This window comes from Micromesistius poutassou (assembly GCF_964030765.1).
Source record: "Micromesistius poutassou genome assembly, chromosome: 10".
Taxonomy (NCBI): domain Eukaryota; kingdom Metazoa; phylum Chordata; class Actinopteri; order Gadiformes; family Gadidae; genus Micromesistius; species Micromesistius poutassou.
Window position 1 is genome coordinate 16,662,488 of NC_140280.1, and position 15,877 is coordinate 16,678,364.

A 15,877-nucleotide genomic window follows, 5' to 3' on the forward strand; every position below is an offset into this window, starting at 1 on the left:
TCCACAAACTGCCCCTTTGAACACACTGCTTTGCTAATGGGTTAACAATAAATGAATGTGTTCCCAAACATGTGGTCATGAAAACATGTACTTATTCTACAGGAAGTTTAGCATTTGTTAAGCATTCCTCTGCTACCTGTGTTAAACACATACAATATATCCTATTTCTATCTATCCTAAGGAAGGGTGAGGAGGATGCAGTGTGGTAGTGAGCTGTAGCAGCAGTCATAATAACACCATAACTACATGGCATGCACCCCGAATGCAGAAGTCGTCGAACATTTAACGATAGTGGTTTGGATATTCCCCATATATTTGACATTCATTGCGACGTTCCAGGGGTTGTGCTACAGTTAGCGTGGAGGGGAGAGTAGTGCTTATACTTAAACCTTAATAGAACTAAACAACAACTACCACAACAACCAGAACATCAACAAGAACCACAGCATCAACAACAATTACACATCAATTATTATACGGGAGGGGAATGCAGTGTTTTGTTATCAGCCCTGTGTACAGCCCTGGCTGTGTCTAACCTTATACTCTAGTGCCGAGTCCTCTCTCTTCCCAGATATGTGGCAAAGACATCTTGAGACTCATATATATATATATATATATATAATTATTTATATATTTATATATATGTAAAGAATGTAAACAATACATGTTAGGTCAGGAACCAGTCGGAGCACAAAGGTGCACATTTTCCACAGGAGCTGCTGTGAAACACAAGGGGTTTTTATCCACATACATTCTGTGTTATCAGTCGTGGCTAACATTAAAAATAGGCGACTCATGTCACAACATTATCCGATTGAATATTTTTCTATATATATATTTACTGTATGTATATATAACAAACATATTTAAAAACATTTCTGCACCTGCTTGTTTTCTTTTTGTTTTGCCTGTTGCGTTTCATAACCAGCCCGAATGCAAGCAACTTTTACACAGAAGGGCAGTTTTTCAAGCAGCAAACTTGGACTTGAGCGACCAGAGGATGTAAACAACGCATGTTTTTGTCTGTCACTACACCGCTTTGGACAATACAGCTGTCAGGTTATTTTTTTGGGAGGGAGGGGGGGGGGGGGGGGGGGAGCATCCGGAAATCTGTTCTCTGTGCTGTTTTACCCTTTGTCCTGTCTGCTATAGGGAGCAGACAGTCACATATCAAATGCGTGTCGCTACGGAAATGAGTCAGTAATGTGTGCGTTGCGCAGTGGAGCTAATTTGGTCTTATTGGCAAGGTCATACAGCATTCCAGGTGTACCTAGTTCTCTGCCAGAATATCTAAAAACTCTTTTCCTCTCCACTTACGTGGTGTGTTACAGAGGCATTTTACACACATTTGCATGCAAATCTTTCATTCAATCAGCTGCATTTCCTCCAGCCAGAAACGTATTGACTCAAATGAACGTTAATTATATCAGGGCTACACAGAAACGGACTGGATGTGCTCCAGAAATAATAGACTCCAAATCTGTGTAACACAGATAAAACTGAGGGGCAGCAAAAAATGTGCCATTACCAGTTTGAATTCCCTATGATGGGCTTGAACAAAAGCCCCCATTGTGCCTGTTTCTTTCTGCTGACGGCGGTCTGACCTGACAGAATCTTACTTGCAACTGATGTAAACAATTGTACTTTTTTTTTTGTTGTAAATCATTGTATAACCCTTCGCTCTATCATATCGTCGATTCTTTTTTTTTTGTGTGTGTGTGTGAGGCGCACGCCCTCACACACACACACGCGCAGACACGCATGCATGTTCAGAAACGCACGCACGTGCGCACATTCCCACGCGCACGCGCGCGGGTCGACCGTAAGGTGCACACGCTCAACCGTAAGGTGTTAGGTTTGTTACGGATCGAGACGGATCGCTGCCATCAATCAGAAGTGGGACGTGGGCGCGTCGAGGCCGGCGGCGGCGGGTCTTGGGACGACACTCACGAGGAGAGACAGCGGGGACACTTTCGAGGGCAAGGCGGGGACATCTTCATGTGCTACCCTCGCTGGGACCAGGAGCCCTCCAGACGGACGAGGAGGGATAGGAGCGGGGGGGGGAAGGGGGGGAGGAGTTTAGTTAGTCGTTGAACGTCGACCCGGGCAGTTCATTGGTCAGCGTGTGCCAGCGCTCGATTTTCTTGTCCTTGTTTTTCAGGCAGTCGAACCAATGTTTGAGCCGCTCGCCGTTGGCGTTGATGCCCAGGGAGACCCCGCCTGCGGACGGACAGCAGACCAGATCGTTAGTCAACCCTTGTTGTGATCACACTCACGCACACGCACACGCACACACACACATACACACACACAGGGCATGAGCTCCCTCATGCCCAACCCACGTCAGTGAGGGAGTGTTGGTCACAAAGAGTTTTCTTTGATTCAAATCGTTGGGAACAACAATATCGTCACCCTCTTAAAGTAATGGCCTAAGTCATATTTTCAAGTTGTTTTTTCAGAAAACAGAAAAAACGGAACCATATATAGCCATACCATATATAGAGTATATTATACTCTATATATAGAGTATATTATATATAGAGTATATTATATATAGAGTATATTATACTCTATATATGGTTCAGTTTTTTCTGTTTTCTGAACAACTTGAAAATATGACTTAGGCCATTACTTTAAGAGGGTGACGATATGCAAAGCTTTGTGGCAAAACTGTTATGTGTTTATGCATCAGGTGAGAAGAGGTTTGTACGAGAAAGTAAAACAATGAGCAGGATGAGCTGAAATGTGAGCGATGTGTTAGAGAGGTTGGCAGAAGAATCCAGGCAGCCTATTTCAAAATGTGGTTCTCTATACCAACGTTTCAGTACTCACTTTCAGTAGAATCACCAAACAAGTAAGTGTAGCACTGCTTTTTCATAACTGTGTGACTCACACACACAAAAACACACACACAAACACACACACACACACACACATGGCAGTTGATGAACCCAAAGCCTCAGCACCTGTGGTAGCTTGGTCGTTTCCCTTTGGGTCGTTGAATCATCAGTCAGTCAGATAGTGGAATCAGATTAAGGTGGAAGGGTGTGTGTCTGTGTGTCTGTGATGTGGGGGTGGGCAAGGTCACAGCCACGGCCCCCCTGCTGCTGACGTAGATGGATTTCACGGCATGACCTTCCCTGGCCTCCCGGCGTTTGATGCGAGGCGGTCATGGCAGCGGTGGTGAAGAAGTGCACCTGCGCGCCACTCACCTATGAAGTCGTTGGACTTGCCGATGTCGTAGTCCCACACTGTCACCTCCAGGGTCTTCTTGGTGAGGTCGGCGTATTTGATGTCGTAGGAGAACTCCTGCAGGAGCGGATCAGAGGTGGCTGGGTTACATATGAAACCTCAGAGTGATGGACACTAACAACGCCAGGGAATAAAGCCTTCTCAAGCCCGCGGATGTTCTGATTCATCACAATACAGTTGGTTGTGTGTTCGAATCCCAGCCGAAAGGTTCTGGGTCTGATGCCCAATCCACCTGTAGGCCGGCCTAAGTTAAGATAGGATGGGGCTTTATTGATCCCAGATTGGAAATGTGGGAAACAGCATGGATACATCAATAAAGGTAAAAATATATACATCCACCTGTATTCACCAGGAGTCGCTTTGGATAAAGTGCTAAATGCTGCTGATTAAACGACAAGATCATATTTCATTGTGAAATAGCTTTTTTACGAAATGAGCTGTAACACTTTGTGACACTAAGCAATTGTGGTGTCTTGAGCTGCATCATGCTATAAGTGCATACACATACACACCTTTCAAAATGAAGATAAGGCACCATACCGTGATAATTTATGGTAATGTGTGCATGTATGAGTCATATATTGTAGTAATTGGTACACCAGGCTGTGTAACAGGTCCCATTTCTATAACTCAACATTCCTGTCTTTCCTGTTAAATTTAATGACAATTAAAATGTTATACTTGCAAAAAGGATAAAAAATCGGTATTGACTTTAATTAAAATAGGCACACAGTTTATCATATTAATTCAAAGGGACAATAAATCGGGGAAACGGCGACTGAACAGAGGAACCCACACGACGCACCAAGATCAAACAATGAATTTCGGACACCAATTTGTGACCTCATAAAATCGGGGGGGGGGGGGATTATTTATTTTCTGAAATAACCTGGGGTTCAATCTGGGTCACTGGTCCCTGGCTGTAATGCGGCCAGTGGTTTCTTAATATGGATGAAGACCCCCGTGTTTGTCTCTGATGGGAAAGGGCATGGGTGGGCGGTGGGGGACAGGGGGAGGGGAAGGCGGAGACACTGATGAATATGGGCACAGGGAAAGAATGTCAAAGGAAATGTCAAGTCTACGGACTGCATGTTCCGGTGGGGGTCAGTGAATCTACCAGATGCAGGTAGACTCAACCCACTGGAGGAGTCTGTGGGACTTGAAAGAAATGTGGGAATCGTCTTGACGAGGGAATTTACAGCCCAGACGCCAGTGGTCCTCAGGAGATCAGTTTGTGTGTGTGTTTATGTGTGTGTGTTTATGCCTGCGTGTATGCCTGCGTGTGTGTATGTGTTTGTGTCCGTGTCTGTGTGTGTTTGTGTGCTTTGGGTGTGCATTTTCGTCGGGATCACCAACGTTTGTGAGCGCTGTTTCAAATTCTGTATGCCTTTTGCATTGTCTTAATTCCTTTGGGATATAAATACCATATTTATGAACCTGTTTGATAGATAAAGCAATCTGACCATTTCCCAAAGAATTTATTATTATTGGCCTCAGGCAAAAATGAGGATGGATGTCATCATAGGTGAGCATACTACCCCGTTTGAGTAGCAGAAAAGAGATCAAAGTACTTCAGCTTACCCTTTCACTCCCAAAAAAGAGGAAACTAATAAAAATGTAAATGGGATGCGTCTTAACCCATGGCGACGGTCATTACCTCATTAAACTCTGGGTTAAGCGTCTTCTTCTTCACAGCGGTCTTGTGCTTTGACTTTTTGTTCTCATCTGGCTTTAGGTACCTGCAGGAAACACAAAGAGACACACACACACACACGTTATGTAACCGTGGCAGACACACACAGAACATATCTGTGGGAGGAGAGCAGAAGAAAGTAGTCAATACTTAGGCAAAAACGCACACCTGTTTTGGCGTGGTTGTTGTTGTTGTTTACATTAGGCCGTTAAATTGTTTTCCTTGTTTTTTATGTTGCCATTCACTGACAGGTCTGCTAGCGCCACAACATTTTTAAAAAGCATCCATGGGCTTTCTATTTCATGAAATTACATCAGACCCTTATCAAGACCATTAATATAACTTTTTTTTGACATTCAAACCACTATCTTCAAAAACTGAAATAATCCAAACATCTTAACCAAATAGCTCTAAGTGGATTTAGATTTTGTGTATCTTAATTTTTTTCTTCATAATTTATATATTACCAACTATTATTCTAAAGATTAACATTATCCTATATAATGGACAAATCTTTGTACATTAGATAAAAAGATGATGTACTTGATGATAGAAACCTGACTGTTATACAGCTCCATCCCCCCAGAGGGCACTGCAGCACTGCCCTATGCTCTGGTAAAGCAGTGGGTTCAGAAACACTTTGGGTTCATTGTTAATGCAGTGGTGTTAAACATGAAGCCATACGGCCACCCTGCCATCCCCCCCCCCCTCCTTCAGTTCTAGAACAATCCATATTCACATCCCAATGCTTATGAGCAGGGAGAAAAGATTCTGAGAAAACAAATGAAACAGAAAACAAGAAGTTTGAACGTTTGAACCTAAATGATTTCATTGTGTTCGTGTTAAGAGATTTTCCCCTCAAAATGTCCCTCTGGAGCATGTTATTTTTTTCTCTTCTTGTAAGGCTTTTGTTCGACTTAACAGGGTCCGTCAAAAGCTGGTTTCTCTCAAACATTGCATGTGTTTACGTAGAAACTGTAATTAAGCATCCCGCATGGATATAGTCTGCCGAGTACGCGGGAAATGAGTTTCTTAAAGCCTGCATGGAGAGTATAGGCTTAAATGCATGATTTGAGGCAAATGTATTAATTTATGGCTGACTAGTGGTTCCACACGTGTCAATCTTCATGACTCATAGCTCTGCTTTTCATAGTAATAATTCACAGCTTTGCTCAATTAAATACATCTGACCCTCTCCTTATCTCTGTCCTCCTTTACATTCATACCCCATCAGCCCTTGCCCACGGTGTCCTCATTTTGAAGCCTGCACTTGGTATGGCCGCCAGAAAAACCCTTACCCCGCTAAACCACCAAGCCATGGCAAATAGCAACTGCCAGACATGATATTTTGGTGACATTTGACTTTTGAGAAAGACAATCAACATATCTGGGACAGCTAGCTAGCATGCCCACACAGACCGCGGGGAGCAGGGAGCCGTGACCGACCACGTTGAGAAAGCGAAAGCGGGCAAGGCGATGGTTCGAGGAGAGAGAGGAATCACACCGCCCGGCTCAGTGGCTTGGCTGACAGACCTTCACACTCTCAAAGCAAGTCCCCCCCCCCCTCTATCAGATTTGTCTTCGGGAAAACATTATTTCTCCCCTTCTTCTCTTTTGCTCCTTCTATACCAATAATCCTTTGGAAAGGTAGTTTTCAGTCCTCGCCACTCATTCAAGGTTTGTTCTCTTGCCCTAAAGAAAGACAGCCCCCGCCCCCCTCATGCCCAGAGACGGTGTGGTAATGTCTGATCAATAAAGAGCGTTTGATAAGAAAAAGTGCCGCTCTCTGCATGCGCGCCACGCAGCAGGCCGAGTCGCGGCTGTTTTACCTCCTCTCAGTGGAGGGAGAGTGGGAGATAATCGTGTTTTAACAGCCCTCACAGTGTCTCGGATTTGGACAAATCACTCGCCGCTCCCCAACTACCAACGCGGTAATGATCTCCCTCTCTGCTTATTAAGAGGGAAATAGCATGGTGCGGTCAATGGCAAACAATCCTTTGTAGGTTTTAAAAAATTGGCCCAACAGGAGAAATATGGTTGCGAAAACATTGGTGTCTCGTCTCGCAAGAATATAATAATTATTTAAAGAGGCACTTTAAGGGGATGCTCCTGCTTAAGGGGGTTAGCATTACCAAGAGCACTTTTTGAAGTGGCTTGGTAGCTCGACCCACTAGCGCCAAGGCTAATAACCACATGAACGTACTGGGCCACCACGTATGGACGAACGCCCCAGGTTCCAGGACCTATGCTACATGTCGTTTCCTCTCTCTTTCAACGTACTTTCACTTAATCTTCCCCATTCGTCTTCCCTTAACTGCCCTGTCCACGAAGGCACGAAACGTCCCATAAGCAGAGAAAGAAATTAATTCCTAGATTCATTCATCCTCTGGAAGGGGATGCAGCTGTACGTGGCGATGGTTACAGGGGAGTGGAGGTGCATAGACAGTTCCTTATTACCTGCATGAATGTATTCCACTATGGACTATAAAAACACCCCGTCTGTCTCTGCTTCCTCCCACCCTACGTTTGCACCAGTGAGAAGAGTCGCATCAGAGTAACTGTGGTGGAGGTAGGATAACGCCGTTTGTGGATCTCCCAATCTTATCAGGGAAGAGATGTCCTAACCCTAACCCTAACCCTGATTGGTCAGGGGAAAAAAAAAACGGGAGCAGTCTTATATGTAAATGGTCTCATAAAGAGGCAGTCAATCGGAAAAGAAAATCCAAGAGAAACCATGAATTTCACTCAATAAAATTGATAATCAATGGCGTTTCTAAAACATGACACGAAAATTACAGCTCTTAAATCTTACCTACACAGGACCTTTAAAGTAGCAATTTGTAACATTTGAACTAACGCGTAGCTTCAAATAACCTGGACATATCTGTAGGCCATGCTGTTGCCTACAGATGTGACTTCACAGTGACTTCATTAATGTCATCAATAACATCACCTCCTGTAGCTGATATACTCTAGAAATAAAAACCCCCTTGGGTTGCGTCGACCCGGAACCATAATCAGCCCTTTACACACTGCGTTTTTAAGCCTCAACACTTACGTTTTGACGTAGGGGTCCGAGAAGCCGTTGGCGTCCATGGCGGCGAGGTGGGCGCAGCGCACGATGCCCACCACCAGGCAGGACTTCTGGGAGTTGTACTTGAGGGAGATCATGATGCGGCCGCGCTCCTCCAGGGACTTGTCCTCTGTCTTGTTGACCTGCCGTGATAAAAGTAAAATAGTACTCTACTAAAACCCCACTTTTATTCCAATGAACTATCTCAAATAATGAATAAATCAGATTGAGCAAAAGATGTGATGAGCATACGCATTATTGGAAATTGTTCATGCATTTGTGCAGATTTAACTCATAAAATTGCCTAATGTTTTTTTTATCTGTTTTAATTCATTAAAAGAAATGAGGCCTCAACACCAGACAACTTCATCTTTTCAACTGCCTAATTCACCCTTTCCTACTATTTGTTGACACACTCCCTCCATCCCCTAATCATGGTACTCTCTAGGTTTATAACCCCTGGCCGTATGGTATGGCATCATAGCTTTGTGTTTGCTGTTGTTGTTTATTGAAACACTTAGTAGAAGGGATGAATTCCAACAGGACACTGATACAAATGATGAGTTGTTTCCATATCCCTTCCTGGTTTCCTTTCAGTAGAAATCAATGAATGTCGCTTTAAGATCCGCCACAAAACAAAACACGTCCGACCAAGACTTTTGTCGATAACAACTTTAATTATTTTTTTCTTTGCTATTGGCTTTGTGCTCTTCTTTCCTCAGACATATCACTGTCACCATTTGTACACAACACTGTTTGCAAGTGAATTAAAAAGGAATTCACCATGAAAGAAAAAAAAGACACAGAACACAAAGAAATACACTGGGAGGCGAAGTCTCCAGAGAGCTCAATGTCAAAGGTATTAAAGAGAAAGGCCTTATGTGTTGCGATCCTAGCCAGCATTGGTGAGCAGCCATGAGGACTACTGCATCTTTGTATAATTCATCACACTGGTCGAGGGGTGTAGGAGACTCTATATAATAGAGATGGTGTGGGTGGACAGGACAATTGCTACCTCTATACATACTGCAACTGAATGTTTGTCTTTACAATCCAAACAGATTGAATAATGCATATGTTACATTATGGATGACAATACACTTTTACCAGTGAGATAAGACTAAAAAGTAATTCTCTGTATGAGTCTGTATGAGTTATCTTGAAAATTAGGTATTTATCTGTCGTTGGCTTTCAGAGTATGTAAGGTGAATGTAGATTTGGTTTTCTTTGCATTTTGTTTGTACATAGCCCATATGTTGGGCTGCTGTCTTAGTTAAGCTGATCTAAAATGTTATTTTCCGAAAATGGAAGGGACAGATGGAGCGATAGGTGTATTTAATCTTGAAAGTTGCAAAACTAGATTAAAGATCAGCTTCTGCCAAGCAATTAGCATTTAGCAAAAGCAGAGCACACTAATTAGATTGAATTATCTTGTGTGTTTGGATCTGTGTTTGTGTGTGTATCCAGCTTGTAGATGTTAGTGGTTTGTTTAGTGTGACTAAAATCCCCCCCTCTCTTCCATTAACGTGTCGCCTCACCACACTAATGAAGATCAGATCATTAAAATAATTGGCTATAAATTAGGTCAACGCTGAACATTTTCCAAGGAATGTTGAAGCTGATGTTGAAATGTGTAGCATTTGATAATTAGGGATTTTATTTGGCTCACTTCTGCCCCATATAATATGTTAGCAACACATCTAGTGATTTAAGAGTTCACACCGAAAGCGAAGTGACTATTCTTCTCCCTTTAGTCCATTAAAGTTCAAATATTTAAACTCGAGCGAAAACGCAAATGAGGCTAATTCGTGTTGTTTGCGTGAGTAATGCATGCATGTATGTGTTCGTGCCGGGCAGAAATTTGCTTAGCTATCGGTGTGAATCTGTGCATCTTGACTGCCCTCATCCTAATGTAATTAAGGTTCAACAGTCAGAGTTTTACATATTTTTAAAGGATAGCTAGGCCTATAACAGTTCATGCAATATATCATATATCATCATCATATATCATGTTCAAGCCGTGATGCCAAGGCTCGTCCCTCAAGCTGGTTCCATTTGATTAGAAAACTCTCACTTCATATGTGCTCGGTCACTGTGGGCCAGTGGCCATTTACCAACTCAACCCCAAGGGTTGAGGTGACCGAGCACTAAGTGACTGTGTGTGATGGAACGTCCCCAGGCTGCAATCACTGCATCAGGTGTCATTGAACTTTCCCAGCCAATCAGAGCAAAGCATCTTCACCTGTGCTATGTGTACCTTGGTACCACCAATACCTCGTCTCTCTCTCTCTCTCTCTCTCTCTCTCTCTCTCTCTCTCTCTCTCTCTCTCTCTCTCTCTCAGCTTGGCTGTAGCAGGAGAGTCGGTGACAAACTAGACGGCGAGTTGCGGGGAAGAAAGGAAACCACACACACAGCAGGATGAAGACTGTCATGGCGACAGGAAGTGGGAGACCACGCTGAGAGGAAGATAACAAGGGCTGAAGGCTTGGCAACTGAACGTGTAGGTAGGGCGCTTTGGAGGAATCACTGTCATGTTAACATTCTGACATGAGCACACACACACACACACACACACACACGCACGCACGCATGCACGCACACACGCACGCTGCAACACATGTATTAAGGCAGTCATACTGTTTTCACATGAATGAGAAGCAAATAATCCTCCCATTTGATAAACTCTTTCAATAACATTGCAAGCTTAAAGTCGCTATGTGTACGATTGAGCCCCTCCCAGTTAGAAGGCGGGAGACTTTCAGAAATAACCCTAACGGTGTTCTGTCCACTAACTGGCTGAGCAACATCACACAAACTAGCATCGCTTGCGTTACACACAATTAAAATAGAAAAATAGAAAGGGCCATCCCTTTCTATTTGTAGAATATATCACTTATAGGATGTGATTTAAATCACTATCGAGCAGTATTGACTACAGATATGTCCAGGTTAATTTAAGCTGCAAGCTATTTGAAATGTCACACATTGGGACTTTAACTATAATATATTAAAATTGATGCCATGCATGGATTATGCACCTGTCTTTAATAACATTCCAACAATTATGATCAAATGTTTACAATAATGTAATCACTGTAGTAAAACCCATGTCATTCTTCAGAACAAATGCAAGTGTTTGCACGGGTCTTCTGGCACGAGCAGAATGTGTCAATCCACAGGTGATGAATATAAATGGACACTATCAAAGTGAGGAAGACCTTCAGGTTACACATTAGCCGTCCTTCTGCTGGCCATGTGGCCCACAGGGGCCTCAGCTGCTGCTGGTGTTGGGTCCTGGCCGGGCTGACGTCATAGAGGAGCCTATGGCAGTAATGGCCTCCCTTTACCGCCTCGCTGTGCTTCACATCAGCCACTATGCTCCACGGCCCTTTTTATTGTCTTACCATCGTTTAAGCTCTTCAAGAGACTCATTATCTTTATCTTTTTCATCTCTCTCTCTCTCTGATCTCTAGCTCTGTCTCTGTTTCTCTCTCTCTCTCTCTCTCTCTCTCTCTCTTTCTCTCTCTTTCTAGCTCTCTCTAGCTCTCCCTCTCTCTCGCTCAATTTCTTTCAGTCAGTCACTCAGTCACGCAATCCATCTCTCTCTCTATCCCTTAGTCTTCCCTCTCACACTCTCTTTCTCTCAACCCCACCCTCTCTCTCTAACTATCTCTCACGCTCTTGCTCTCTTAGTGTCTCTATCTGTCACGCTCTCTTCTTCTCTCTCTCTCTACTACATCACTTAGACTCTGTCACACACTCTCTCTCTCTCTCTCTCTCTCTCTCTCTCTCTCTCTCTCTCTCTCTCCCTCTCCCTCTCTCTCTCTCTCTCTCTCTCTCTCTCTCTCTATTAGTCGCTCTATATCTCTCTCTCCCACAGCCTTCATTAACAGTCATTACCTTGATTTTGTTCACACTGTCAGGTTCCATCGCACTGTCACTTCATATTATAGTTACGTTTACATCTGCCCGGTAACACAGTTAAAAAATAGACATAAATATAACAGAGAGATAAGGCCGTCAAGTAATGTCTATAGCTTTGACAGTACAGTGTGTAGCATTAAGCGACATCCAACAGAACGGACTTGGCCTAAATGGAATATAATGTTCATAAGTATGTTTTACTTAGTGTATAATCCCATGATAATGAGGATTGTTGCGTTTTCGTAATTAATGTCTACGTAGGTATAGGCACTTCTACGGCCCTAGATGGACACATTTGAGGTGTCTTTTTATTGTAAGCTATGAGCTATAGTTTAACAGCCTAAATAACTACATTTTATTGATAAATCCATCCGTCTCATCACATGACACTGGGCAACTGGACGGTGATGTAGACAAGGACATGGCTCCTCTCTCCTCACTCCTCTCTCCAATGTCGTTGGAAAGGGTTTGTTGCAATCTGCAACCTCACCACTAGATGTCACTAAATCCCACACAGAGCACATTTAATGGCATGACGGCAAACCGCCTTCTGAGCGCTAAAACCCTTCGAACAGTGAGGATGGAGGACGCGTCACTCTGAAAAGCCGTGTTTGGCCTTCAACCTCGACAATCTCGGCGACCTAAGTGCCGATAAGGGGCGTCACCGCGGCACAGTCAGCCATAATGTCGCCATATTGATTGTGTTCCAAGGTGTTGGTTAAACCCTCTGGTGGTACCAAGGAAACATAGACACTGGCAACAAAATGGAGGGGGGAGGGGGAAAGGGAAAAGTCCTCCTTGTGTGCACAGCGTGCTGTGTGAGTACGACATAGCTTTTAACTGCGCCGTGTTTTCTACGGCGCCAATCAATTCCAATTGTTTGGTGCTCACCGCACAAGCTGCTAATGAAGGAGGAACCCCCTTACTAAAATAGCCCCTTCCTCATGATAAGATGGGTGGCAGGCGTTCTGCAGAGGATTTCTGCTCTTCCAGGGCTTTTAGTAATTCACATTTTGGTTTGGTTTGAGTCATTTCTGAATCCACCAAACGGGAAACTAATCGTTTTTTTTGCTTGGGTCTAGTTTGTGTGTGGATGTGTGTGTGTATAAAGTTGTGTCTGTGTGTGTGCATGTGTGTGTGTGTGTGTGTGTGTGTGTGTGTGTGTGTGTGTGTGTGTGTGTGTGTGTGTGTGCCGGTGAGTGTGTAGTTGTGTTAAACACCAAGCAATCCTAGCACAATCCTAGCACAAAGATGCAGGGAGCTACCAAATGCTTGAGGTGGTATTAGGGTCCAGTTATCCCTGAGGCTATGAGTCATTCTAGCCCTCAGTTATGTGAGGTGAGATAAAGGCAGAAATAGAGAGTGAGTGAAAATGGCTCTGATAAGAGAGTTGGGCGGGAAGGCTTTTTCTATCCTTCCCAGAAAGGCTTATGATAAATTACCCTTCTTCGTCAAATGTTGTTCATGGACCAGGAGAAGTCATGTTCTGTAAAAGACAGGCCGTCTAAACAAGACTTATCCACTGTGATTAAAGCACAGAGCCACCTGCTGAGAGCTGCCTGCTGTGGGTCCCACACACCCATAATGTATTCAGCAGGTCCACCTCTACTGTGATTAGTAGATGCATGAAGAAATAATCCTGTTTGTAGCCTGATTGCAGACGCTAAGGACTATATGTTCAATGGACTGAAATCTTTCAATCAGGCAAGGATCGTTTTTAGAGTTCTAGTGGGAGGGAAGGAAATCTCAAGAAGCCACCTTTCCAGTCAGGGAATATATTAGCAGTTTGTTCCTATACATTAATAAGTATAAGGCATAAACTCAAACTCAAGGACTGTCAACTAAACTGCCAAACTGTGTGCTGCTGCCATCCCTTTTCCCTAAGAAATGTATGCACTTAATGGACTGCTGATGCCCTGAAATACTTGATGCTTTGATTGTTTTTTTAAATAACTGATTTTATTTATTATCCTATTTATTAACTTTTTAATTCTATATTCATAACCTATTTTTTTAATCATATGCTAACCTGCCATATTGCTGGTCCTGAGAGCAAATTTCGTCTTCCATGTGTCTAACGTGCTGAATAACAAATAAATGAAACTTGAACTTGAACTTGAACTAAAGTCACCATCAAAAGCATTTCAATTCATAAAGGTTTGAGAAAGTGTATAGTGGGAACGTAACAAAAAAAATTCCTGTAAGTAATGTAGGCTAATAAAGAGGTAATACTCGTGTGTTACACAACATGCATCATGAACTTCTAACAATCTCAATTGTTCATTGGACATAACAACATCACAATGTCACGACACGACAGCACAACAGCAATGACAGCACAACAGCAACGACAACATAACACGTCCAGAGCAGCGCTGTGACTCACCGGCAGCTGCTTCTCCAGGCAGTTGTAGAAGTTCTTGGTCTGGTTGGGCTTGAGCTTCTTCAGAGGGATGCGGGTCTCTCCGATGAACTCGTTGTGGCGGAACTTGTCCTCGTCGCACACCGAAATTCTGGGAGAGAAGGAAAGGGGCGTTAGGAGTGCGGGAGATCACAGTGTGTTTTATGGTGTTAAAAACAGGGGTTGCAGAGGTGTTGTGTGTTGGTGATGTTCTAGGAGGCATCTGGGTATGCGGATGTGCAGTTGGAGAACCATCTGGATTTTGAAGGGTTCTTGGGTAGTGGGGTCCAAATGGTTGAGGTCAAAATGTTACCTGTGTCATAAAAAATAAAAGGGAAATGCTAGAAAATATGACAAAAAGATATTGGTAGTTTGTAAATTCTAGCATGGATAAAAAAAATATGAAAAGGACACGTTTTGTTTGATCTTTTTTGTAGGGATTTCTTTAATTATAGCTTGCAGAAAATCTATTTTGAAAGGGTGACCTTGCTAAAGAAACCTGGCTAGATCTATCTACGTTTGCTTGTTTGATGAATTCCATGTACTGGAATGATTCTTAAACGTTAAACAATGAACTTAAATTGTTGAATGCACTTATTGTAAGTCGCTTTGGACATGTAATGTATCCCAAAACCCCACTGATGCAAAATTACATCCCTCAACAAAAATATTAAAAAATATGTTGCGATTCTAATTCATTCTAAATCTGTTTTTCCACCGGCCTCCGGAGTAAAATTGCTCCCCGGCCCCTGGTATGTAGGCATTTTACTTTTCACCCTCTCTTGAGACCTACACTTCATTAACTTTGAAATGAGAGGGAATCATCGATGCATGAAGCTACAGCGCTTGGAAAAAAGGAAGTGTATCTATTAACAGTCCCCAGGCAAGCCCTGACATTGCACTGCTCATTGGACACCATCGCCACCCATGTGTCCGTCAAGAAGGTTTCATTGGAATTTGATTGGTTAGGGGGGGCGGGTTTTAGATACTTAGTTTACATTCACACCGACGAGATGCTGCCATTTCCTGCAGATATGCAAATATGATCAACGCACATGAAAATTATGCATATCATTATGGAAAGGCAAGAGGCAGTGGTAGATTTAACAGGAATGAAGCTTAGCCAGGGCGATTGGATAGGCAGGGTTCACAAACTCGCAATAATGGACAAAAATACATTGTAAATATGTTCGCAAATAACCCAATAGAGTGTCTTCCCTTTTAAAGAATTTTCTAGCAGTGCTTAGGGTGTTCCCGTCCCAGTGGCAAGGTTCTGAGTTTGATTTCTAATGACAACAGCCTCAAGGCATCGCAGAGCCGGATGCCTAAACCCCATGCCCGTACCTCGTCTGAATTCACCGCAAGTCGCGTTGAACAAGGACGTCTGCTCGACAACTCAACACGACCTGTGAACCCGAGGCGGCTGACGACGGTAGCGGCCCGGTCATCATGGTGGATGTGGATGTTGACGAACACGCGACAGATTTGTACAGCCAACGGGGTCCCGTGTCAAACCGGTTAGGACCCGCCGCC

The 15,877-nt window shown here is 43.4% G+C and overlaps 1 protein-coding gene across 2 annotated transcripts in view; it reads right to left on the minus strand.

The window, feature by feature from the left end:
• Positions 1-2,083: 2,083 nt before the first annotated feature.
• doc2b (double C2-like domains, beta) overlaps positions 2,084-15,877 on the minus strand; it is a gene marked incomplete at both ends in the record, with an annotated part of 60,554 nt that continues 46,760 nt past the window's right edge. For both annotated transcript variants that reach the window (XM_084474173.1, XM_084474172.1), the window contains 5 exons: positions 2,084-2,220; positions 3,213-3,309; positions 4,910-4,991; positions 8,004-8,161; positions 14,330-14,456. In XM_084474173.1, coding sequence (XP_084330299.1) covers positions 2,084-2,220; positions 3,213-3,309; positions 4,910-4,991; positions 8,004-8,161; positions 14,330-14,456 — 601 coding nt within the window. The remainder of the gene's footprint in view (positions 2,221-3,212; positions 3,310-4,909; positions 4,992-8,003; positions 8,162-14,329; positions 14,457-15,877) is intronic.